The sequence below is a fragment of the Perissodus microlepis genome, chromosome 9 (assembly GCF_051167445.1).
Source record: "Perissodus microlepis isolate ML-2025 ecotype Zambia chromosome 9, ASM5116744v1, whole genome shotgun sequence".
NCBI classification, from domain to species: domain Eukaryota; kingdom Metazoa; phylum Chordata; class Actinopteri; order Cichliformes; family Cichlidae; genus Perissodus; species Perissodus microlepis.
In genome coordinates, this window is record NC_140469.1 from 27,426,026 (window position 1) to 27,445,435 (window position 19,410).

At 40.9% G+C, this 19,410-nt stretch overlaps 1 protein-coding gene across 1 annotated transcript; it reads left to right on the plus strand.

Annotated features, from left to right (window-relative positions):
* The first annotated feature begins 8,839 nt into the window (after window positions 1-8,839).
* Window positions 8,840-11,767, plus strand: LOC146380648 (uncharacterized). The gene is made up of 3 exons (XM_084939951.1): window positions 8,840-8,945; window positions 9,653-10,305; window positions 10,631-11,767. The coding sequence occupies exons 1-3, from the start codon at window positions 8,840-8,842 to the stop codon at window positions 11,189-11,191; spliced, it is 1,320 nt and encodes a 439-aa protein (XP_084796077.1). The 3' UTR covers window positions 11,192-11,767.
* Window positions 11,768-19,410: the final 7,643 nt, after the last annotated feature.

Consider the following 19,410-nt stretch of genomic DNA (forward strand, 5'->3'; position numbering starts at 1 on the left):
CAGAGTAGTCAAGAAATCACCCGAGACGTCTGCCCGTCTGACCACTAATGCGGCTCGACCACCGCGGAAAGTAACATCTCTAGCGCTCTACAAAGTGCCCGCATCCTCCACCAAGCTGTCGCGAAATCGATCAATGTAGAGCAATGTCACAAACCACGGAGGCCCCAGAAAAGTGCAATCAAACGTTGAGTTCATTAACAGCCCGGAGAAAACATCAACATATGTCTTCTGACCAAAATACATGTTGTGGATACTTATAAAGCAGTGGGGTACACGCCCCCCCATGGCGTCAATGACAGATTAAAATAGGTTCCAGACATTAGTCACAGTTAATCGTACATCTTGTACATCTTTAATAGCTATAAGCAGACATAGAACTTCTCTTTTCTATAACACCTTCCATACAAGGTAATAAACTTCAAGCCCTCAGGGTCTCTGGGGCTAATTATTGACTCTGGTCATCTGTTGCCAAGTAGAGTAAAATATAGTAAGACACCAAATGAGTTAAGGCCTCAGGCCTGACACATTCCTAGATTATATGTATTATATGTGTTGTAAGCATGCATTGCAGTTATCCTTCTATGTTCTAGTTTCCCTCAGCATGTATCACCTGGACAGTCACGCCAGTGAAGCTTAAAACCCTTAATGAACCGAACATCAACTCAAAATAAGCACAGATATGCAATGTGTATAAAATACTTCTAACTGTACCTGTAATAAAAGTTAACATAATGGAAGGGTCCTCAAATGGACATCTTCTTTAATGCTTTAATGCAATATCAATACTGTAAGAAATATTATTAAATGGAATAATGCTGTAAAGAATGTTATTAATGCAATTATAATGATGCAGATTATATGGCAGCAATAAAATAATTTCTGTATCTCCACACCGTTTTTATACGTTTGTGAGTTTGTGTGTGTGCGTGTGTGATTGTTGTTGTTGTTGTTTTGTTTTCCTGACAAATGCAAAGTGTGCTTTGCAATTTTACACACAGTAAACCAGTCCAGAGTTCAAAGTTCACAGTTTGTATTTCATCATAAAAGTTCAAGATAAAATATTTGCTACACATTTCAGCCAGTGTCAGTCTCTGTTTCACTCTCTAACTGTGGCTTAAGTACATAAAACATTCAAGAATCTGATAGATTAAAAATATCTGACAGAATGTGTTCCCAGCACTCGATATCTCCCATTTGTGGTCTACTTCTCATAGTTTTACATATCAACTGACATTATTGTCTACATCACCACCACTATAGAAGTGAGTGGGCTATTATACCATAATGCACGTTAAGGTAAATACTGCACGTAAAGTAAGTAGCATCTCGTATGAGATGATTAGGGTAAGCAGTAATGTGTATGTGAGCCTAAAGAAAAGGAATTTAAATACACCAATACCAGCTTCAGATCATATTGTATATTATATGTTTCTACTTCTTATAATATGTCATCTGTCATGTTTATATGCAGTGACAATTGTACATGTGGAGTTGTTCTCATATTTGGTTTTTATATTCAGTGTATCATTTGTAAAATGTTGACATTTTTTTCTTTTATTATTGTCTTGTTTGTTTGCACATGCTTGTAAATACAGCAAATATTTACAACCTTTGTTTTTTGAAGAATGTTTATGTTTGTGGCGATGAAGCTATCTGGCAACATGACACAGCCCTTTGAACCTCATCTTCATGCCCATCATGTGGTTATGGTACAGGATTTAGGTTTAATGTGATGCATATGCAGGTTACAGCCGGGGAATGGCAGTAAGTTGTGGAGTGATTTGGCATGTTCGACTACTGTTACTCCAAATTCTCTCACATATAACATGATAAAGCCCTCTTACCCAATATCATGGAGTTTCACAGGTACACAGAGGCACTAAGTCACATCAAAGAAGCCAATGATGGTGAAATGGGAAATTGATGGTGTCATTATATATATCCAGGAATATGTGGCTGAGGATAGTTGTCATGAAAGGTGTAGGAACATACCCCACTACCAACTCAGTGTCGAAAGAGTTATGTTGGGAAAAAAGAGTGTTCAGATTTGCAGCTCCTTCCTCTTGAAATCAGCTGAAATCAACAAAAACTGAATGAGCTGATCTCACTTAATAGATTTAAGGAGATTTTCAACTTGACTGACTTGGATGCAGCTACTTCAGCCTGCAAATCTTTGACCTGAATATTATTATGTTTTTTTCTGTCATTAGACACTTTTCATCACTTTTCATCATGTTCAAGTTTTTATTCTTTATAGATTCTGAAGTTTTGGTCGTTTCAGTTTCTAATTTTTATGGCCTGTATTTAATGTACTTAATGTATATATTTGTTTGTTTGTGTATATGTTACCAGTTTATGCAGATTTATTGATTGTTTTGCTTGAGGTTTTTTTAATCTGATGAGTTTTAATTTTCATAATAAAATAAAATAAATAGGTGCATTAAAAAAACAGTTGCAGACGCTTCCTGTAAGGTGGAATAAAGATGAAGTGAGATGGCTCACACAGTAAACTTTATTATTCAGCTGCTGTGGATTAACACATCAGCAGAATTTATTTGTTAATTATATTCATAGAGAGAATTAATTGGCTGAGATTTTTGGAAAGTTGTTATCATATCTCTACCAAATGTTTTTATAGGGTTCATATAACACCACATGGGCTTGTCCAGGAGCTGAACCCGGGAGCTTGCACTCCCAATCATTACCCAGACCAACAAGCCACAGAAACAATGCAGTTTTAGCAATGTTGAATGTTGGAGCAAATACATGAAACACGACAGAAGAATGTATGAAAGAATATCTTGAAAGCCGATGCTAGCTAAATGTCCTGCAGCTGTATGTGAGGCATTCAGGGAACTTATGTGGAGAGAAATCTGTCTCAAAAGAGTGACAAATGCCTACAGTATGATCCACACACAAAAACAACTGACCACACAAACTTTCTGATCAGAAGGAGGCTTGTGAAAAATCTCAAGCTACAAGTTGAAGGAGCCATTTTAGTCGTTCAAGATAAAATGCCACATTTGTTAATTACAGAGTTCAGGACTGTTACATTGTTACAAATAATTGGAGCCATAAATAAAAGACTAAAGAGACAAATGGGAATGTGGTTGCAATCCAAAGTCAGAGTAAGATTTTTTTCAGTTTCGCAGTCTTTTATTTACAGTCTGTTTCTTCTGGTGGTAAACCAGTTTCACATGTTTGGACCAAATTTTAGGCCTACATAGCTGCTGGTTGCAGCTATGTATGTTGTTTGCAGCAATGCTGCAAAGAACATCTTAAAAATACAAAATTCTTTATTGATTTGAGCTGTGGGGTTTGCTACACTTGGCAGAAAATTAAAGAGTAAACAGTGAAAGCCACAAACCCAAGTCACGAGATCCTTGAATTACATTTTTAATCTTTACAGAAACTTCCAAGGGTCTGTGGACAATGGATGACCATCCAATCCAGCAGGTGGTGATAATGTACCTTAAAGCGTTAACCGCCAAAAAATCCAAAAAGAAGAAGAAGACGACGAACACGACAACGACGAAGAAGAAGCCACAGAGTTCCCGTTTCATTGCTGTTTGTTTCTCAGTTTTTCCCTCTCCCATCTAAAAGTACGTGCCAAGGTAAGTTTGATCTTAGTTCAGTCAATCTTGAGTCTAATGAAGTTTTTTTTTGAATGAGGTTTTCTGTTCCTCTCTGTGAGAGCGGGCGGGAGAAGACCGTTAAAGGCGAGGCTCTCTAGAGTGTAGCAAAACAGCTGGGTATGTGTATAAGTGTGCAAAACAATAGATTAGAAGTGGAAGTGAGCCACGACTTTAGTATGGTCACGTTTTGTGAATTGTTTTTGTCGCTACTGATCACGCGCTCAACACACACTCTACACGTGCTTGCATCACACGCGCACTCTCAAGTACCAGTGTTGTACAATTCAGCTGGACTGGCCATCGGACATACCGAGCATTTCTTTGTTTATCGCCCACTTTGCCCCAGAAAGAGGAAAACACCGTATGTTGGCGGAAAAGTGCTATAATGAAATCCATTTATTTATATTAAAACACAGCTGCCTTAATCTTATTGGCGCAAAGTTGTGTCTGCCCACTGGGCATCTGATTCTAATAACAGGCCTCAGTCTCACCTGGTACTGCTGTGCCATTCTGCTAAATTTGGTATCGGTGCTCAAACCTTTTGTGTTTGTTTCAAACAAGTTGCCCACTTGGGGAAGCTAAAACTTGTTCTTTGTGCTGTCAGATGAACATATGAGACACTTTGACTCTTCAGTGCAGTGTGGAGCCTAACAAAGATCTGTTTTGTGTCCCAGCTGATCAGCAGGAGGAGAAGAGTCTGACGGAGCAGCAGAGGAACATTTTCAGCTACTTGGACTCAGCTGAGTCACTACAGAGGAAACAATGAGCTCAACACAGAAGGTGACAGATACTAGTGATAACTAATACTCCATTAAAAGCTGAAGTACTGATATATATTTTATGCAAAACTTATTGATCCATGTGCTATATTAATGTAATGTAATGTTATAATAATGTAATAATACAATGCCTACATTGTAGAGGGTGACTTTGCCTCTAAACAGGAACATGAGCAGGGAAGAGGTTAAAGTGGGATTGAGCAGGTGGGAACTCTAAAATCAGCTGTAGTGGCTCAGCGTGGGGAAAAGAATCACAGCTCACAATAATTTCTATTGAGAGCTCCAGTAGATTATCTTAAAGTACAGGCTGTGATCAGCTGACCTGCTGCTCTCTGTGGATGTACACAACTGAATTCAACCAGATGTCAGCAGATGTTTCATGAGCTGTCCTGGCTGATTTCCATCCTCTACACTGACAGTACACTGTCTTTATATTAGACACTATACTGTTGGTATGAAGGTGGAACTCAGTGAATGAATGTCAGCATCATGAGCTTCAGTTTAAATGAATCTCTGCTACACTTGATGTAATCTAACTGTGACATGAGCACCACAGTCACTGTGCACCAGTCACACACTGTTCTTTACTTTAAATCCATCACAGTTCAGCAAACTAACCTGTTTATCCTGCACTAACCTGCAGAGGATCTTCATGCAGTCTTTAAATAACACAGTTAATCTGCCTCAGATTGTTTTGCAGCATCTTTCAGTATATGAAAAAACATAATGTCACATGTACAGACATGTATATTAATCAAATCCCACTGAGCAGTCCTTCCCTTTAAATCTGACCTCTCCTCTTCCTCTCCTGTCCTGTGTGTCGACCTTGTTCTCATTCGACAGCGTAACATACTGGCGATTTGTCAGATCCTGACAAATTCCTCAGGCATGCGAAAGTTAACCTTCTGCGTTCCTATGATACGCACCGGGTTGTGGATGGAAAGCAATAGATTGGCGCTGCCGGCGGTAATACACGTTCCAGCTCTGACCATAACCTGATCCCTAACACAAACCACCACCTTAATCATGTTAGATAGTGTTTTCCAAAACGATTACAGTAAATGTACATGTGTAGATTCATTCCAAACGGTATAGGGACGTGTTGGGTGGTGGAAAGCGTAACATACTGAAGATTTGTCATCTAGCACAAGCGTCAACAACCTTTAACACCCAAAGAGCCATTTGGACCCAGTTTCTAAGGAAAAGAAAACACTGGGAGCCGTAAATACTTTTTAACATCTAAAATGAATCTAACACCGTGTATATTGTTTTTTTTAACCTTTATGCTTTGTATAAACAACTATAGTGTGTTGCTTATGAAATCCATGAAGTGCTAAAGAGAAAATTTAATTTTATATATGTAATGAATACATTTTCAACTCAGGAGAGGCACACGCAGACCAGATCGTGTTGCTGACTGATATTTTTCGACATCTGCCATGTTTTTAATGGTCAGAACTTTGGCTTCGTCTGGTGATCCGTTTAGTTTAATGAATATTTTTCAGTTCGTCGTCCAAGTGCTTTGAATTTTTCCCAGCTTCTTAAGGTGTCTCGCTCTTTTGGCTATTTCAGCGTTGTGTTTGGTTAGATCAGGGGTCGGCAACCTGTGGCTCCGGAGCTGCATGCGGCTCTTTTGTCCTTATACCGCGGCTCTGGGTGGTTTGGGAGAATAAATTAGAAGTATTTAGCTGAAGTATATTTTATTTGTGTTTAGTTCTTTTTCAACCCCAGGAAGGCCAGTTATGGATCTTCGGATCCACATTATGTCGGCAGCTATTCTCCACCGTGAACTATGTTAAAAACAAACACCGCTCACGCCTGACAGATGACAAGTTACAGTCCTGCGTAAAGATGAAGTGACTTCATGCAGCCCCAATTTGCAGGTGCTGTGTGCAGAGGTTCAGGAGCAGAAGTCCCATTGTAAACATACCACGGCAGACCCGACGATGTTTGCATGAACATGCTCTTCGGCATCTCTTTACTGACCACTTTTCACACACGGTTGCTGTACACATACAGCCGGCTGTAGCTGTTCAGCTCACAGCCCGACACATACCAACACAACAGCAGAGAGAGCACAGACGTTAAGGCGGCGAGGCGTGATTGCAGGTGCCGCTCAGGTGCGTCCAACTCCCATGCAGCGTCACTGCAGACCACGCCCCGCCACACACATTAACCAGGTAAAATACATATATAGACAGAATTTTGCAAATATCTATTTTTCATTTTTTTTTAGCAGCATAGTGCTTTTTTTCCCAATTACTTTTTAAAAGTCAGGTAAAGGCTCCAAAAGCCCAAAGGCGATATAAGGGTGGCGGCTCACAACCGTATTGGCAGCACAGTGGCACGGTGGTTAGCACTGTTGGGGTGGCTGTGGCTCAGGTGGGAGAGCAGATCAGCTACTGATCAGAAGGTTGGTGGTTCGATTCGTGGCTTCCTCCAGTCTGTATGCCAAACATCCTTGGGCAAGATACTAACCCCAAGTTGCCCTCCGAATGGGTGTGAATGTAGTTTAGTTTGCACTTGTGTTTAGAAGTGCTTGTATGAGTGGGTGCGAATGGGTGAATGAGGCATGTTGTGTACAGTGCTTTGAGTACTCCCAGGAGAGTAGAAAAGCGCTATATAAAAAACAGTCCATTTACCATTTACCACTGTTGCCGCACTGCAAGAAGGTCCTGAGTTCAATTCCACCATCAGGCCGGGGTCTTTCTGTGTGGAGTTTGCATGTTCTCCACGTGGGGGGGTTCCTCCAGGTACTCCAGCTTCCCCCATGCAGCTTGTGGGGATAGGTTAATCCAAATTGCCCATAGTGAATATGCGAGGGAATGTGAGTGCAAATGGTTGTCTGTCCCTGTGTGTTGGCCCTGCAACCCCACAAAAGGATAAGCAGAAGCGAATGGATGGATGGCTCACATGGTTTACTTAAGCTGGGTGTCTTTCCTTTTGTTATATGTCTTTAAAAGTTCAAAATGTGTTAATTACATAAATACAATTTAATTTTCTCTGTAGCACTTCATGGATTTCATAAGCAACACACTTTAGTTGCTCTGTGGATTCTTTTAAAAAGCAGTTAAAAACTTTTCTGTTCAAACAAGCCTTTTGTTGATCTACGTATTTGATATTATTTAAATTATTTACATTTATTTTGTGATTGCCTGTCTGTGAAAAAGGCTTAATATATAAACTTTACTTACTTACTTTAGTTGTTCACACAAAGCATAAAGGTAAAAAAAAAAATAACATACACAGTGCTATCTTCATTTTAGATGTCAAAAAGTATTTGCGGCTCCCAGTGTTTTCTTTTGCGTGGAAACCGGGTCCAAATGGCTCTTTGGGTGTTAAAAGTTGCTGACCCCTGGTGTAGGAAGTAAAAGTTTAAAAGAAACCCTGAGGCTACAATCAGACTCTGACGTTTTCCTTTACTGAACCAGGCTGGTAACTGTTACTTTTGATTTATTATCATTGAATAAATTAGAAAATTATAGAAATATATATATCAGGGAACAACAATAGGAAATATAAAAAAGTATAGACCTGGTAAATATTTATATATTATATATGTATACATTTTTATATATCTGTGTACAATCAGGAGGGATGGGCATGATTTTAGTGTTTGAACAGTCATAAAATTATTTTAAACACTGGGTTGGATGTAATGTGTTAGAACTACCAGTAAATGGTAAAAATGGTAAATGGCCTGTATTTGTATAGCGCTTTTACTAGTCCCTCTAGGGCAAGCCTATTCAAATGGCGGCCCGCGGGCCACATGCGGCCCAGAAGCAACCTGCGAGTGGCCCTGCCTGTGGTCCTGGCAGAAACACAAAAAACGCAAAAAATTAATTAATTTTAAAAAATTTTAAGTTCCTACAGCGTAGTGTAGACTGTGAATGCAACACTCCTAGTAGCCTAGCAATATTTAACCCATAATGCACCGTAATGTAAATATATTAAACTATCATTGTAATGTATGATGTGACAACAGCAAGTACAGTTTAATTGCGAGTTTAATAATCTTACAACTGGAATTGTACTACCACGGTGAGGGTCCTGTACAGCCCAAGAGAGAGCTGCAGCAGCTTCCCTTCGTGTTTGCTTCTTGCCGAAGATTCTGAAACAGTGAAATACTGCATGCTGGCCGTGGTGGATGCGGTAATAAGTGACAAAAAAATTAAAGTAAGTGTGACATCTGCTATTAAAAACGTACCCCTGTCAGACAGTTCAAATATTCATCGAGTTGAAGTTCTGGCGTCAGACGAGTTTGAAATGCTGTTAGATGACCTGAAGAAAACTGATTTAATGTCTATAGCAGGAGATGGGTTCACAGACAGAACTGATAATGCACAGTTGTGCATATATGTCCGTTTTTTGGATGGAAAATTGCTCGGCTTACTACCGTTAGAGGGACACACAGCTGGCAAAATAATGTTTGAGAAGATTTCAGCTCTTTTTGAGGAAAATGGTCTGGATATGAAGCGTGTCTGTATACTTGTGACAGATGGGGCTCCATTCATGGCAGGAAAAGTGAGTGGTCAGCAAAATATTTATTTTAATTTGAAAGGGAAATATCAAAATGTTTTATTGTTGTTGTTATTATTATTATTATTATTATTATTATTATTATTATTACAAATGTGCAAAAAAAAATAGCTAGTTATACCTCCCTTTTTTTTTTTTTTTTTAAATAAATGAACCTTTCGGTGTGCATTTTTGAGAGGTCACCAGATTTACAGGGGGAAAAGGAATAAAAAAAAAAATTACTTGTTTTTCAATACAGTTGTGTGGGTTCTGCTGCTTACTGGCTGCAAAAAAATATCTGGCCCAGATAAACTCCTCTGTTTGAAAATCTGGCCCAACTAACTTCTTAGTTGAATAGCCATGCTCTAGGGACCCCAAAGCGCTTTACACACCCAGTCATCCACACACAGGTGGAGGCAAGCTACAGTTGTAGCCACAGCTGCCCTGGGGCAGACTGACAGAAGCGAGGCTGCCATATCGCGCCATCGGCCCTTCTGGCCAACAGAAGGGCGGTAGGTGAAGTGTCTTGCCCAAGGACACAACGACCGAGACTGTCCGAGCCGGGGCTCGAACCGACAACCTTCCGATTACAAGGCGAACTCCCAACTCTTGAGCCACGATCACCCAGTAGGTGGTGATAAGAGACCTTTAAGGTGTTTCGTGCCACACTCCACCTTCAGGTTTAAAACTAGTGTTAATGGAGGGAGTTTGAAGGTTGAGTTTGTTCCACGACTGCATTTCACTCACTGCCTCTGTTTGCATCTCTTTCACTGCAGGACCAACATGGAGCGAGAAGTCAGCGCTCTCAGGAGGCCGACAAACCTCACAGAAGAAAGAGAGAGAAAACATACACCTGTGACGAGTGTGGGAAGGATTTTACTTTGAAGGGTAATCTAAAACATCATCAGGTCATCCACACTGGAGAGAGACCGTTCAGCTGTGACTTGTGTGGAAAGTCTTTTTCCACAAAGGGTTCCCTAAAACAACACCAACTCATCCACAGTGGAGTTAAAGCGTACAGCTGTGATCAGTGTGGCAGAGCTTTTACTCAAAGTGGTCACTTACAGAATCATCTAGTTACCCACTTTGGAATTAAGGCATACAGCTGTGACATTTGTGGAAAAGCTTTCAGCCGGCAAGAGCACAGAAATAAACACCTACGCATTCACACCAGACATAATGTGTACAGCTGTCACCAGTGTGGCAAATACTTTGCTACAGACACACAGTTAAAACAACACATGTTTACCCACACTGAGGAGAGACCATATAAATGTGACCTGAGTGAGAAGACTTTTAAAGCTCCACATTACCTGAGACGACACCAACAGATCCACACCAGAAAGAGACTCAACAAGTGCAGTTACTGTGAGGTATGTATTTATATTTTTATCTTGTCATTTTAGCCTGACTGTTTGGAACAACTCTGCTCATTAAACTGTGTTAGCATGTTAGCAATTCTACTGCATGGAAAAGCAGCTCTGAGTGATTATTCAGATTTTCATGTCAGTTATGATTTTAGTATTACTGTAGTATTATGGTGGTAGTATTGTAGTTATTGCAGCCCAGTAAACTGAGTGTGTTACCTGAAACAGTCAAATGTAATTGGACGTCTGCAGAGATGCTCTTTATTTCAGGCGACGTTCAGGATAAAAATGTTGAAGGACTGACTTACACTGTCTTTGTGTCTTTGTTTAGAAGCAGAGCGACACAGATGGATCCAGTTCTCAACCCTGTCATCACCGTGGTGGTGGAAAAAACTTTCATTGTGACCTCTGTGGAAAAACTTTCAGTCAGCAAAAGACCCTAAAAAGACATCAACGTAGACACACTGAAGACAAACTGAAATACTGCAAAGAATGTGGGAGAAGCTTCACCACATCAACTGAGTTAAAACGACATGAACTGATTCACAGTGGGGTTAAAAAGTATGTCTGTGATCAGTGTGAGTCATCCTTCACCTCTGCAAGTAAGCTTAAATCACACAAACGAGTCCACACAGGAGAGAAACCGTACAAGTGCAGACACTGTGACAAAAGCTTCTCACATTCAGGTAATCGTAACAAGCATCAAGGTACACACATGAAAGGAAACTACAGCTGTGACCAGTGTGACAAGAGCTTCAGGAATCTCAGTTCATACTCTGAACACAAACGATCCCACGTTACTAATAAACTGTTTCACTGTTACCAATGTGCCCAAACATTCACCTCATTGTCTGCTCTGTGCAAACATCAGCGTGATCACTCAGGACTGTAATCACTCCCATCACTGGATCACAGTGAATCTGAAGAGACAGAAAGATCCTCTGGTTTCAGTGTCAGACTCAAAAAGCTTGAGATCAGGCTCCACAGAGTTCAGATAGAATCATTTAAACTTGCGTTGAACTGAACTGGTTGCTGGGCTGAACTTCTACATAATACAGATTTACATGGGATCTTATTTTCTGTTGTTTTACTGAGTCAGTTTTGTCCTTTTTTTCTCTGTCCTGGTTTTGCTCGTCTGTAAATAATTGAAACTCAGTCAAATAGTTCATTGTTCTCCAGCAAAACGTTTTGGAAACTCATGTTGAACCTTTAAAACTCTGACATGTTTTAGCACACAAGGCTTCATCGGGGAGTTCACTCATGATTGGACCATGAGAATAAAGGATTTTAGTTCTTTCAAAGAAAGTCTTGGAGGTTTTTGATGTTTTTGTTTTTCTGAAACCACCTGAAAGAAAAACTATTTTTCTCGCTTTATGTAGTGTGGAAGTTTTTAATGTTTCTTTCATCTGTGAGGTTCTTGAATGTGTTCACATGAAGATGGTACAAATAAACTGTCCTTTTAACTTTAGCTCCTAATTTATTCATTATTTATGGATGTAGCACAGCAGCAGTTTCTTGATTAACACATGGAGGGCTCGGGCTCTGATGGTAAATAATGTTTTGTGTCCTTGTACACATACAGATGTCAGGTTTACACAGTGGGATGGTTTGTAAGAAAGACTGCCACAAAGGATTATTTTGATAGTCGATTAGTCACTGATTATTTTTGCAATTAATCGACTAATCAGATCATGCATCCATTGGACATAAAACGTATAGTATATTGCACCAGCATGCATCTGCTCTTATTTAACTATTATTAGCTTACAGGTTGAAGTGTTTAAGGAAGCTCACAAGGAATATATTTACAAAGTTCACCGGGTGTATATAAAAAGGTGCAGAGATAGTGCTATGTACAAAAGTGGGGGTACAGGGCTCCAGGGAAATCCAGGGAAAAGACACTCGCTCCTCATCAAACAATCCATGCACAAGGTCAGGCTCTCTCTCTCTGACACTCACCACAGGGAAACATTTGTTAGTTCAAAGCTCAGGAACACGAGGGAAAACTTGCAGGTAACTTGACGGCACTAACACGAATCATACATAACGATCCAGCAAAGAACAGCAGTCACTCCCTGGCTTAAATGCTGGCACACTAATGAGTCTCAGACGTTTGTTCCTCTGAGTGGCGTGGGCCAAGGGCGTGAACCTGCAATGAGTTCCACCCCGGCGAGAGAGAGACGGAATGAGAGAGAGCACACGAGAGCGAGAGAAACGCAGAAACAGCTTAACAGCACCCTGCTGATCCTCCTGGCCGTGACAGGTCCTCTGGTGATGTCACCATGAAAGGCAGAGAGCCCCGCCTACCTCAGGACCTCCCCTGTCATGCATTGATCAGGATGCAGAGTTGGGTCGAGTATCCAAAAAATTGTACTCAAGTAAGAGTAGCATTACTTTAAAATATTATTACTCAAGTAAAAGTGAAAGGTAGTTGTCAAAAAAGTTACTCAAGTAAGAGTAAAAAAAGTACTTGGTGAAAAGACTACTCAAGCAGTGAGTAACTGTTTGAAATGTCCGATTTATTTTATAAATAAATGCTATCAGACAAACAAAAATGGATAAATATACAAATTTTAGTATTTTCAAAACGTTTTCAGAGAAAACATTAGAACGAGACATCTTCAACATATGTTCATACAAGGAAGCTCAGTTTACCATAAATTGTATGGGTTGCATGACTAAGAAGTCCTTCACAAGCTCCAGACCACCAGATCCCTGTGCAGAGCCCAGTGCCATCATGTTCTCTGATGGCAGTGAACATGCATATGGCGCAGTGATGTACCTTTGCTGGAGCTGCAGCCATAGTGTCATCGTGAGACTAGTAGAGTCCAAAGCCAAACTGACGCCTCTCAACCACAAAGGCGATCCTGTTAAAGCAGAGATGTGTGGCGCCATCTTTGCTGCCCGTCTGAAGACCTACTTCCAGAGACACTGCAGAATCCAGGTCAAAAAATGGTACCACCTCGTCAACAGCCAGACCGTCTTAGGTGCAATCCAGCGTGAGAGCTACGGTTTCCAGACCTTCGCAAACCGCGTTGGTGAAATCCAGACATTTGGACATCCACTGATGTCCAAGATTGGACATCAGTGGATTCCTGGGTCAGCAAACATTGCAGATATTCTCACCAGAGGGGCCAATCCAAATGCCCTAACCGAGGACTCCGAGTGGCAGTCGGGTCCAAAGTTTCTCCAACTTCCTTAAGATGAGTGGCTGAAGAAATCCACCGGAGAAGTCGCTGCCCAAGCTCGAGAAAAGGTCACAAAGCTACAGAAAAAGACTTTTGTTGCGGTCCTTACCAGAATCCACATCAAATCAGCTCAGGACTCAGCACACATAGAGTCGAGAAGACCACTGGCAGGAGTAGCAACCCAACAGCTAATCGACGAAAGGCGATTCAGCAACCTGAGAAGGCTGATTGGGACCGTGGCCTGGGTCTGGAGGGTTGCCTAAAAGTTCATGAGATCCAAGACCAGAGACCAAGAAAAGTGGGAGGTAGTACCATCTTCGGGTGTCCTCACAGTCAGCGAGAGACGAGATGCTTTTCGAGACCTTTGCCTAGCAGCACAAGAGGGTGTCAACTTCCCAATGCAAACTTATTGGTAATGTCACAAGAAAAACAATGGTGTGCTTGGTTTCAACGTAGGTAACGACCTCTCTCATGACCCCATGATGTGAGTGTGTATGCCAGAGCACTCTGGGAGGCACACAGAGTCTTTGCAAACTACTAAGGATCAAACCTCTATTATTATGGAATAGATTACAAAACTATAAACATATACGAGTAAATATTTGTCAGCATAAATGACAATCCAACAATATAAACCTTACACTTTATAGTACAGGAACACTTTTAAAGGACAAAAATTAACATAAACTTTGACCATAATACAGATAAAGTATTACATATGTGTTTTAAAATTGTTCCTCTGATGGGCAGGATATCACTAAATGACCATGAACACTTACCTTATTGTATCTGTACAGCATGTTTTTCTATTAGACAGATTTGTAACAGAGGCCTTGCTCTCAGTAAGTTTGAAGTCATTTTCTGATTTATTTTGTAATCTCTGATCTTTGTGTATCCTGCTCAGTTTGCATGCTGCCTTTAGGAGTTTCTGTCTTTTGTATTTGAAGATAATTCATTGAATATACTCAGCTGCTTCCCTTTGGTGCCTCACACATCACTTTGTGAAGTTTTTCAGTGTCCAGTTATGTTTTTTATTGCTGTTTGAATTCTCTGTATGTTTGACCCTGTAGACTGTTTAATGGACTGCTTGTCTTCCTGTTTGTAACCACTGCCTGTTTACGACTAAAAATTTGGATGTTTGACTTTAATACAGCCTCTGCGTGTCGTCCCTTTGTGTCCTCGTCCTCTGTGAATGTATCACAGATGTTTTCATTATAATATCATTATAATAATAGAGTAAGATAGCGCCATTGTACGGCAGGCCGTCCTCGTCTCTGTTGTCGAGCTCTTTTCCTTGATATTTGTTTATTATTTGCTATCTTTCTGGCACTATGCCCCCCAGATGGTTATGCATTAATCACCTATGACCGGGATACTCTGTTAAATCTTTGTTTTCCCCCCATATGCTGGGTTGGATCAAGGCTGGAATTTGGGAGATGCTACCTTTCCACGTATCATCTCTTCCACTGGTTCATACGGTTCCCCTCTCTGCCCCTCTCTGGTTTCGGGTTTGCTTTAAGGCTTACCTTAAAACATCAGCTGCAGCTAATTCCCTCACCACCGCGGGGATTATACGACTTCCATCCGCTCGGGATCCATTGTCCTTTGGGCTGCTCAACCATCGCTGGATCTGTCCGGTCGGTAAACAAGCTTGTCCGGTTTCTCCGGTAGTCTCTCTGCCTGTTCGTGTTTGGATTGGTTCCCCCAGTGATGGTGTTCGGCACAGGTATTTAATCCAACTAAGACGTGCTTCCAGTAGAGATAAGATGCCTATCTCTCGGATGGCTCTATTAAACGCAAGATCGCTGGTGAATAAAACCTTCATCTTAAATGGCCTCTTCCTCACCTCTCGGCTTGATGCTCTGTTATTGACTGAAACTTGGATTCGTCCTGGTGAGTCCTTTTCCTTTTCAGAGCTACTTCCCCCGGACTGTGTATTCTTCAGTTCACCGAGACCCTCGGGAAGAGGTGGAGGCGTTGCCTCTGTTTTTAAAAACAAACTTAAAGTTCGGCAACTGCCCTCTCCTACCTATTGTACTTTTGAGGTTCAACTATTGGAGCTTGCTGGATCCCCAACTATTCTATGTGCAGTGATTTATCGACCACCTAAATATAATAGGTCTTTTATTTTGTGAATTTGCTGACTTCTTAGGTTCATTTTTATTAAGTTATGACCAAGCTCTTATTACTGGATATTTTAATATACATATTTGTTGTGCTGATGACCCCCTAGCCAAAGATTTTCTTGCCCTAATTGAGTCTTTTAACCTTACACAGTGGGTCAGGGAACCAACTCATCTTAAAGGCCATACCTTGGATTTGGTCCTCTCATATTCTTTGGATATTTGTACTATGGACATTGATAATGCTGGTATTTCTGACCATTTTTTGCTCATGTTTGATGTTGAGGTATGTGCAATTGATTTAAATTCTAAAGGCTGTCATCGCCCTGTACGTATCATTAACTCTGAGACTGTGGCTAACTTCATTACGGCCTTTTTGAACTTTGCCTTTTTTGATCCAGATTTCACTGATACTAACTGTTACACACCTCCCTTGGTTGATGATTTTGCCAACGCTATGTTATCCACCTGTTGTTCCATCTTAGATACTGTGGCCCCTATAAAGATGAAACGTCCCAGAACTTCTCATCAACCATGGCTAAATGACACTATACGAGCTTTACGTCATGTCTGCCGTCAATCTGAAAGGAGGTGGAAAAAAGACAGGCTTCAGATATCCTATGGCATTCTTTGTAGGAGCCGCTTTCTATACCAGAACTCCATAAAGGCAGCTAAAGCAGCTTTCCTATCAGATATTATTGAGACTAATAGCCAACAGCCCCGAATGTTATTCAAAATTTTTAATTCAGTGATAAATCCCTGTCCGGACTCTTCGAGCTCAGCCTCTCAGGCTCTCTGTGAGCAATTTCTTAATCATTTTAGTGGAAAAGTTTTATTACTGAAGGCTTCACACTCTCACTCTCTTGTGCTGAATCCTGTTCCGGTTTTAGGATGCATGTCCACCTTTTCTCACTTTGAGCTGTTATCACTCCCCACTCTTAAGGGAATAATTGAACAATTGAGAAACTCAAATTCTGTGCATGATATCCTTTCATCCTGAATTATCAAGGAAAGTTTTGAGGAAATTGGGCCTTGCATCTTATTTTTAATGAATTTATCATTGCTAGTGGGCTGTGTCCCGACTGCTTTTAAACATGCGGTAGTGCTCCCTGTTCTTAAAAAAAGTAATTTCGATCAGAAAGACGCTGCCAATTATATGCCAATCTCGAAACTTCCGTTTTTATCAAAAATTCTAGAGAAAGCCGTCTTTCTCCAAATACATGCTTACTTAGTTGCAAATAATATTACATACAAATACCAGTCTGGCTTTAAGCCACACCATAGCACTGAAACAGCCCTGCTAAGAGTCTATAATGATCTTCTTGTATTTGCTGACTCTGGTCGCTCTGCCGTTTTAGTTTTATTGAATCTGTCTTCAGCCTTTGACATGGTTGATCATAATATTCTCTTGAGGAGGCTTGAGCATGTTGTAGGCACCAAGGGTTCTGCCCTTAACTGGTTTAATTCTTACCTCACAGATAGATCCTTCTCTGTTGTGATGGGAGGATACTCTTTCTCTGTTGCCCCTCTCTGTTGTGGTGTGCCCCAGGGGTCTGTATTGGGCCCTTTATTATTCTCTTTGTATATGCTACCCTTGGGCTCCATATTTGAAAAATACAATATTTCTTATCACTTTTACGCTGATGACATTCAAATCTATTGACAACTGACTGATGATTTGTCAGCATCACTGAACTCCCTGTACGATTGCCTGAGAGAGGTTAAAGATTGGCTGTCAGATAATTCTCAGACAAGGGACATCACAGGCCCTCTAAGGTATGGAGGCCTATCTCCCCCCACCACTTCCCCTGCCGGTGGCAGACGCCCTCAGACATCGGTGCATTGATGGTTCTTTGTGTCCGGGGGTGGGCGCCCGGGTACACACCGGCTCACTCCTTGGTGGCTGCTTATCAGGGCCTGGAGCCTGGGGCTCGCTCGGGCCACTTCGGGGGTGGGGTGCCCTCGGCCTCTCGGCCTGGGCCTCGGTCACTCTGGCGCAGCTGGCTGCCGGCGGAGCTCACGGGCACGTCACTGCAACCCCCCCTGGCTTTTGCTCCGTGGCTGCTGAGTGACCCCTCATCTGGGACTCTCCTCAGCTCCTTCTGGGATAGTGGCGCAGCTGCCCCTCTGTTGGTCTTCCTTGGTCTCTTGTGTTCTGGGGGCCTGTGGATGTCTGGAGTCTTGATCTCCTTCATACCTGCTTCATGCCCTGGAGGACGGGGCTGTGGCCCCCCACTCCCTCTAGCAGATCATTACATGAAGGTACCTTTTAAAAACAAACGCGTCCATGCTCACAGGTGTACACACGGGTGCTCACACACACAAACGACACCCTTTTTGGCTCCTACCTCAAAGAACACTGTGCGCTGTCGATCTTACGTGCTGCACAATAATGTTTAATATTTACTATTTACTGTTATATTCCCATATATCATCGTGATGTTGTTTATTGTATTGCTCTCGTTTTCTTCTGCTTGTTTTCTTTTTTCTTTCTCAACAGGTGATCCAGGTGATTGATATATGTATTTTTTTTTGTTTTTTTGTCTGCTTATTTAGTTGGTTTTTTTTTTTGTTTTTTTGCCCTTTATCCCCATCCCTCTTCTCCACTGTTTTTCCCCCCTCTTCCTTTCTCCCTTTTCTTTTCCTCATTCAAGTCTGTCCCGTATCTAGCAAGTGAAAATAAAAATAAATAAATAAAATAAACAATAAAAGATGAATCAAATAGACCATTATGGCAAGGCTGGGATAGTCAATTTGGTAAAGTAAATCCGTTGGGCATCTTTCTTCGCCTTTAGACAATAATTCTGATGGCAAAAGAACCAAACGGGACAGGCAAAAAAAAAAAAAAAGTTTTAAACTTTTAAATCTTTTACATTTTTTGTTAAATTTTATTAAATGTATTATTATTATTAATTTTACTGCTGTTTTTAGTGTATTTTGTATTTATCTAACTCTTCTGGTCTGTTAGTGCCTCTATCCTGTCTGTGCTAGTGCCCGATCTGTACCCTGTTATTGACTTATGTTGATTCTCCATATTACTGTGAAGCACTTTGGTGTGCCTTCGGGTTTTTAAATGTGCTATGTAAATAAAACTGTATTGTATTGTATTGTAACACAGCTTTCCCACAGTGGCTTGCAGCAGCATTTATTCACAGCACATTTGAGAAAGGTTCAGATTAACACAGTGATTTTATATTCAGAATTATTCTGACAGTGGGCCACTGTGAATTATTATCTTTCATGAGGTCAATTTTAAAGTTCAGTATTTAAAAGCAGGAGCTATGAACAGTCATCATGTTGGTATTAGAATTATTATTATTATTAATTATTATTAATAATGCTGTTACTCATGTATAACTTTTATTAGTATACATGAGACACCCGAGCATGAAGAGCCTTCAAAATTTATCAAAATGAATCATCTTTGTTTAGATGCAAGAAAAATCATATAGAAATGAAAAAGTATAAATATAATTCCTGAGTAAAGATATCCTCTAAATCAGCGTAGCACATGTGCAGCTGCTGGGATTCACTTAAGCATTTGGCTCGTTGCGTTTGCAGATTTTTCTCTCACTGTTCTGGCTCACAGCGCTGCAAGCACAAAAATAAATATCCCCAAAGACAGAAAACTCATAACAACTCTGCCTGGTTGGAATTTCAACACACAGAGAAAACAGCAGCACAACTGATGTGATTAATTATTATAACTGAGATCAAATATGAAGAAACAGATCAGACACGGTTTACTGATGGAGCTGTGAGATCAGTCACCCAGACAACAGCAGAGTCCAGATCCACCC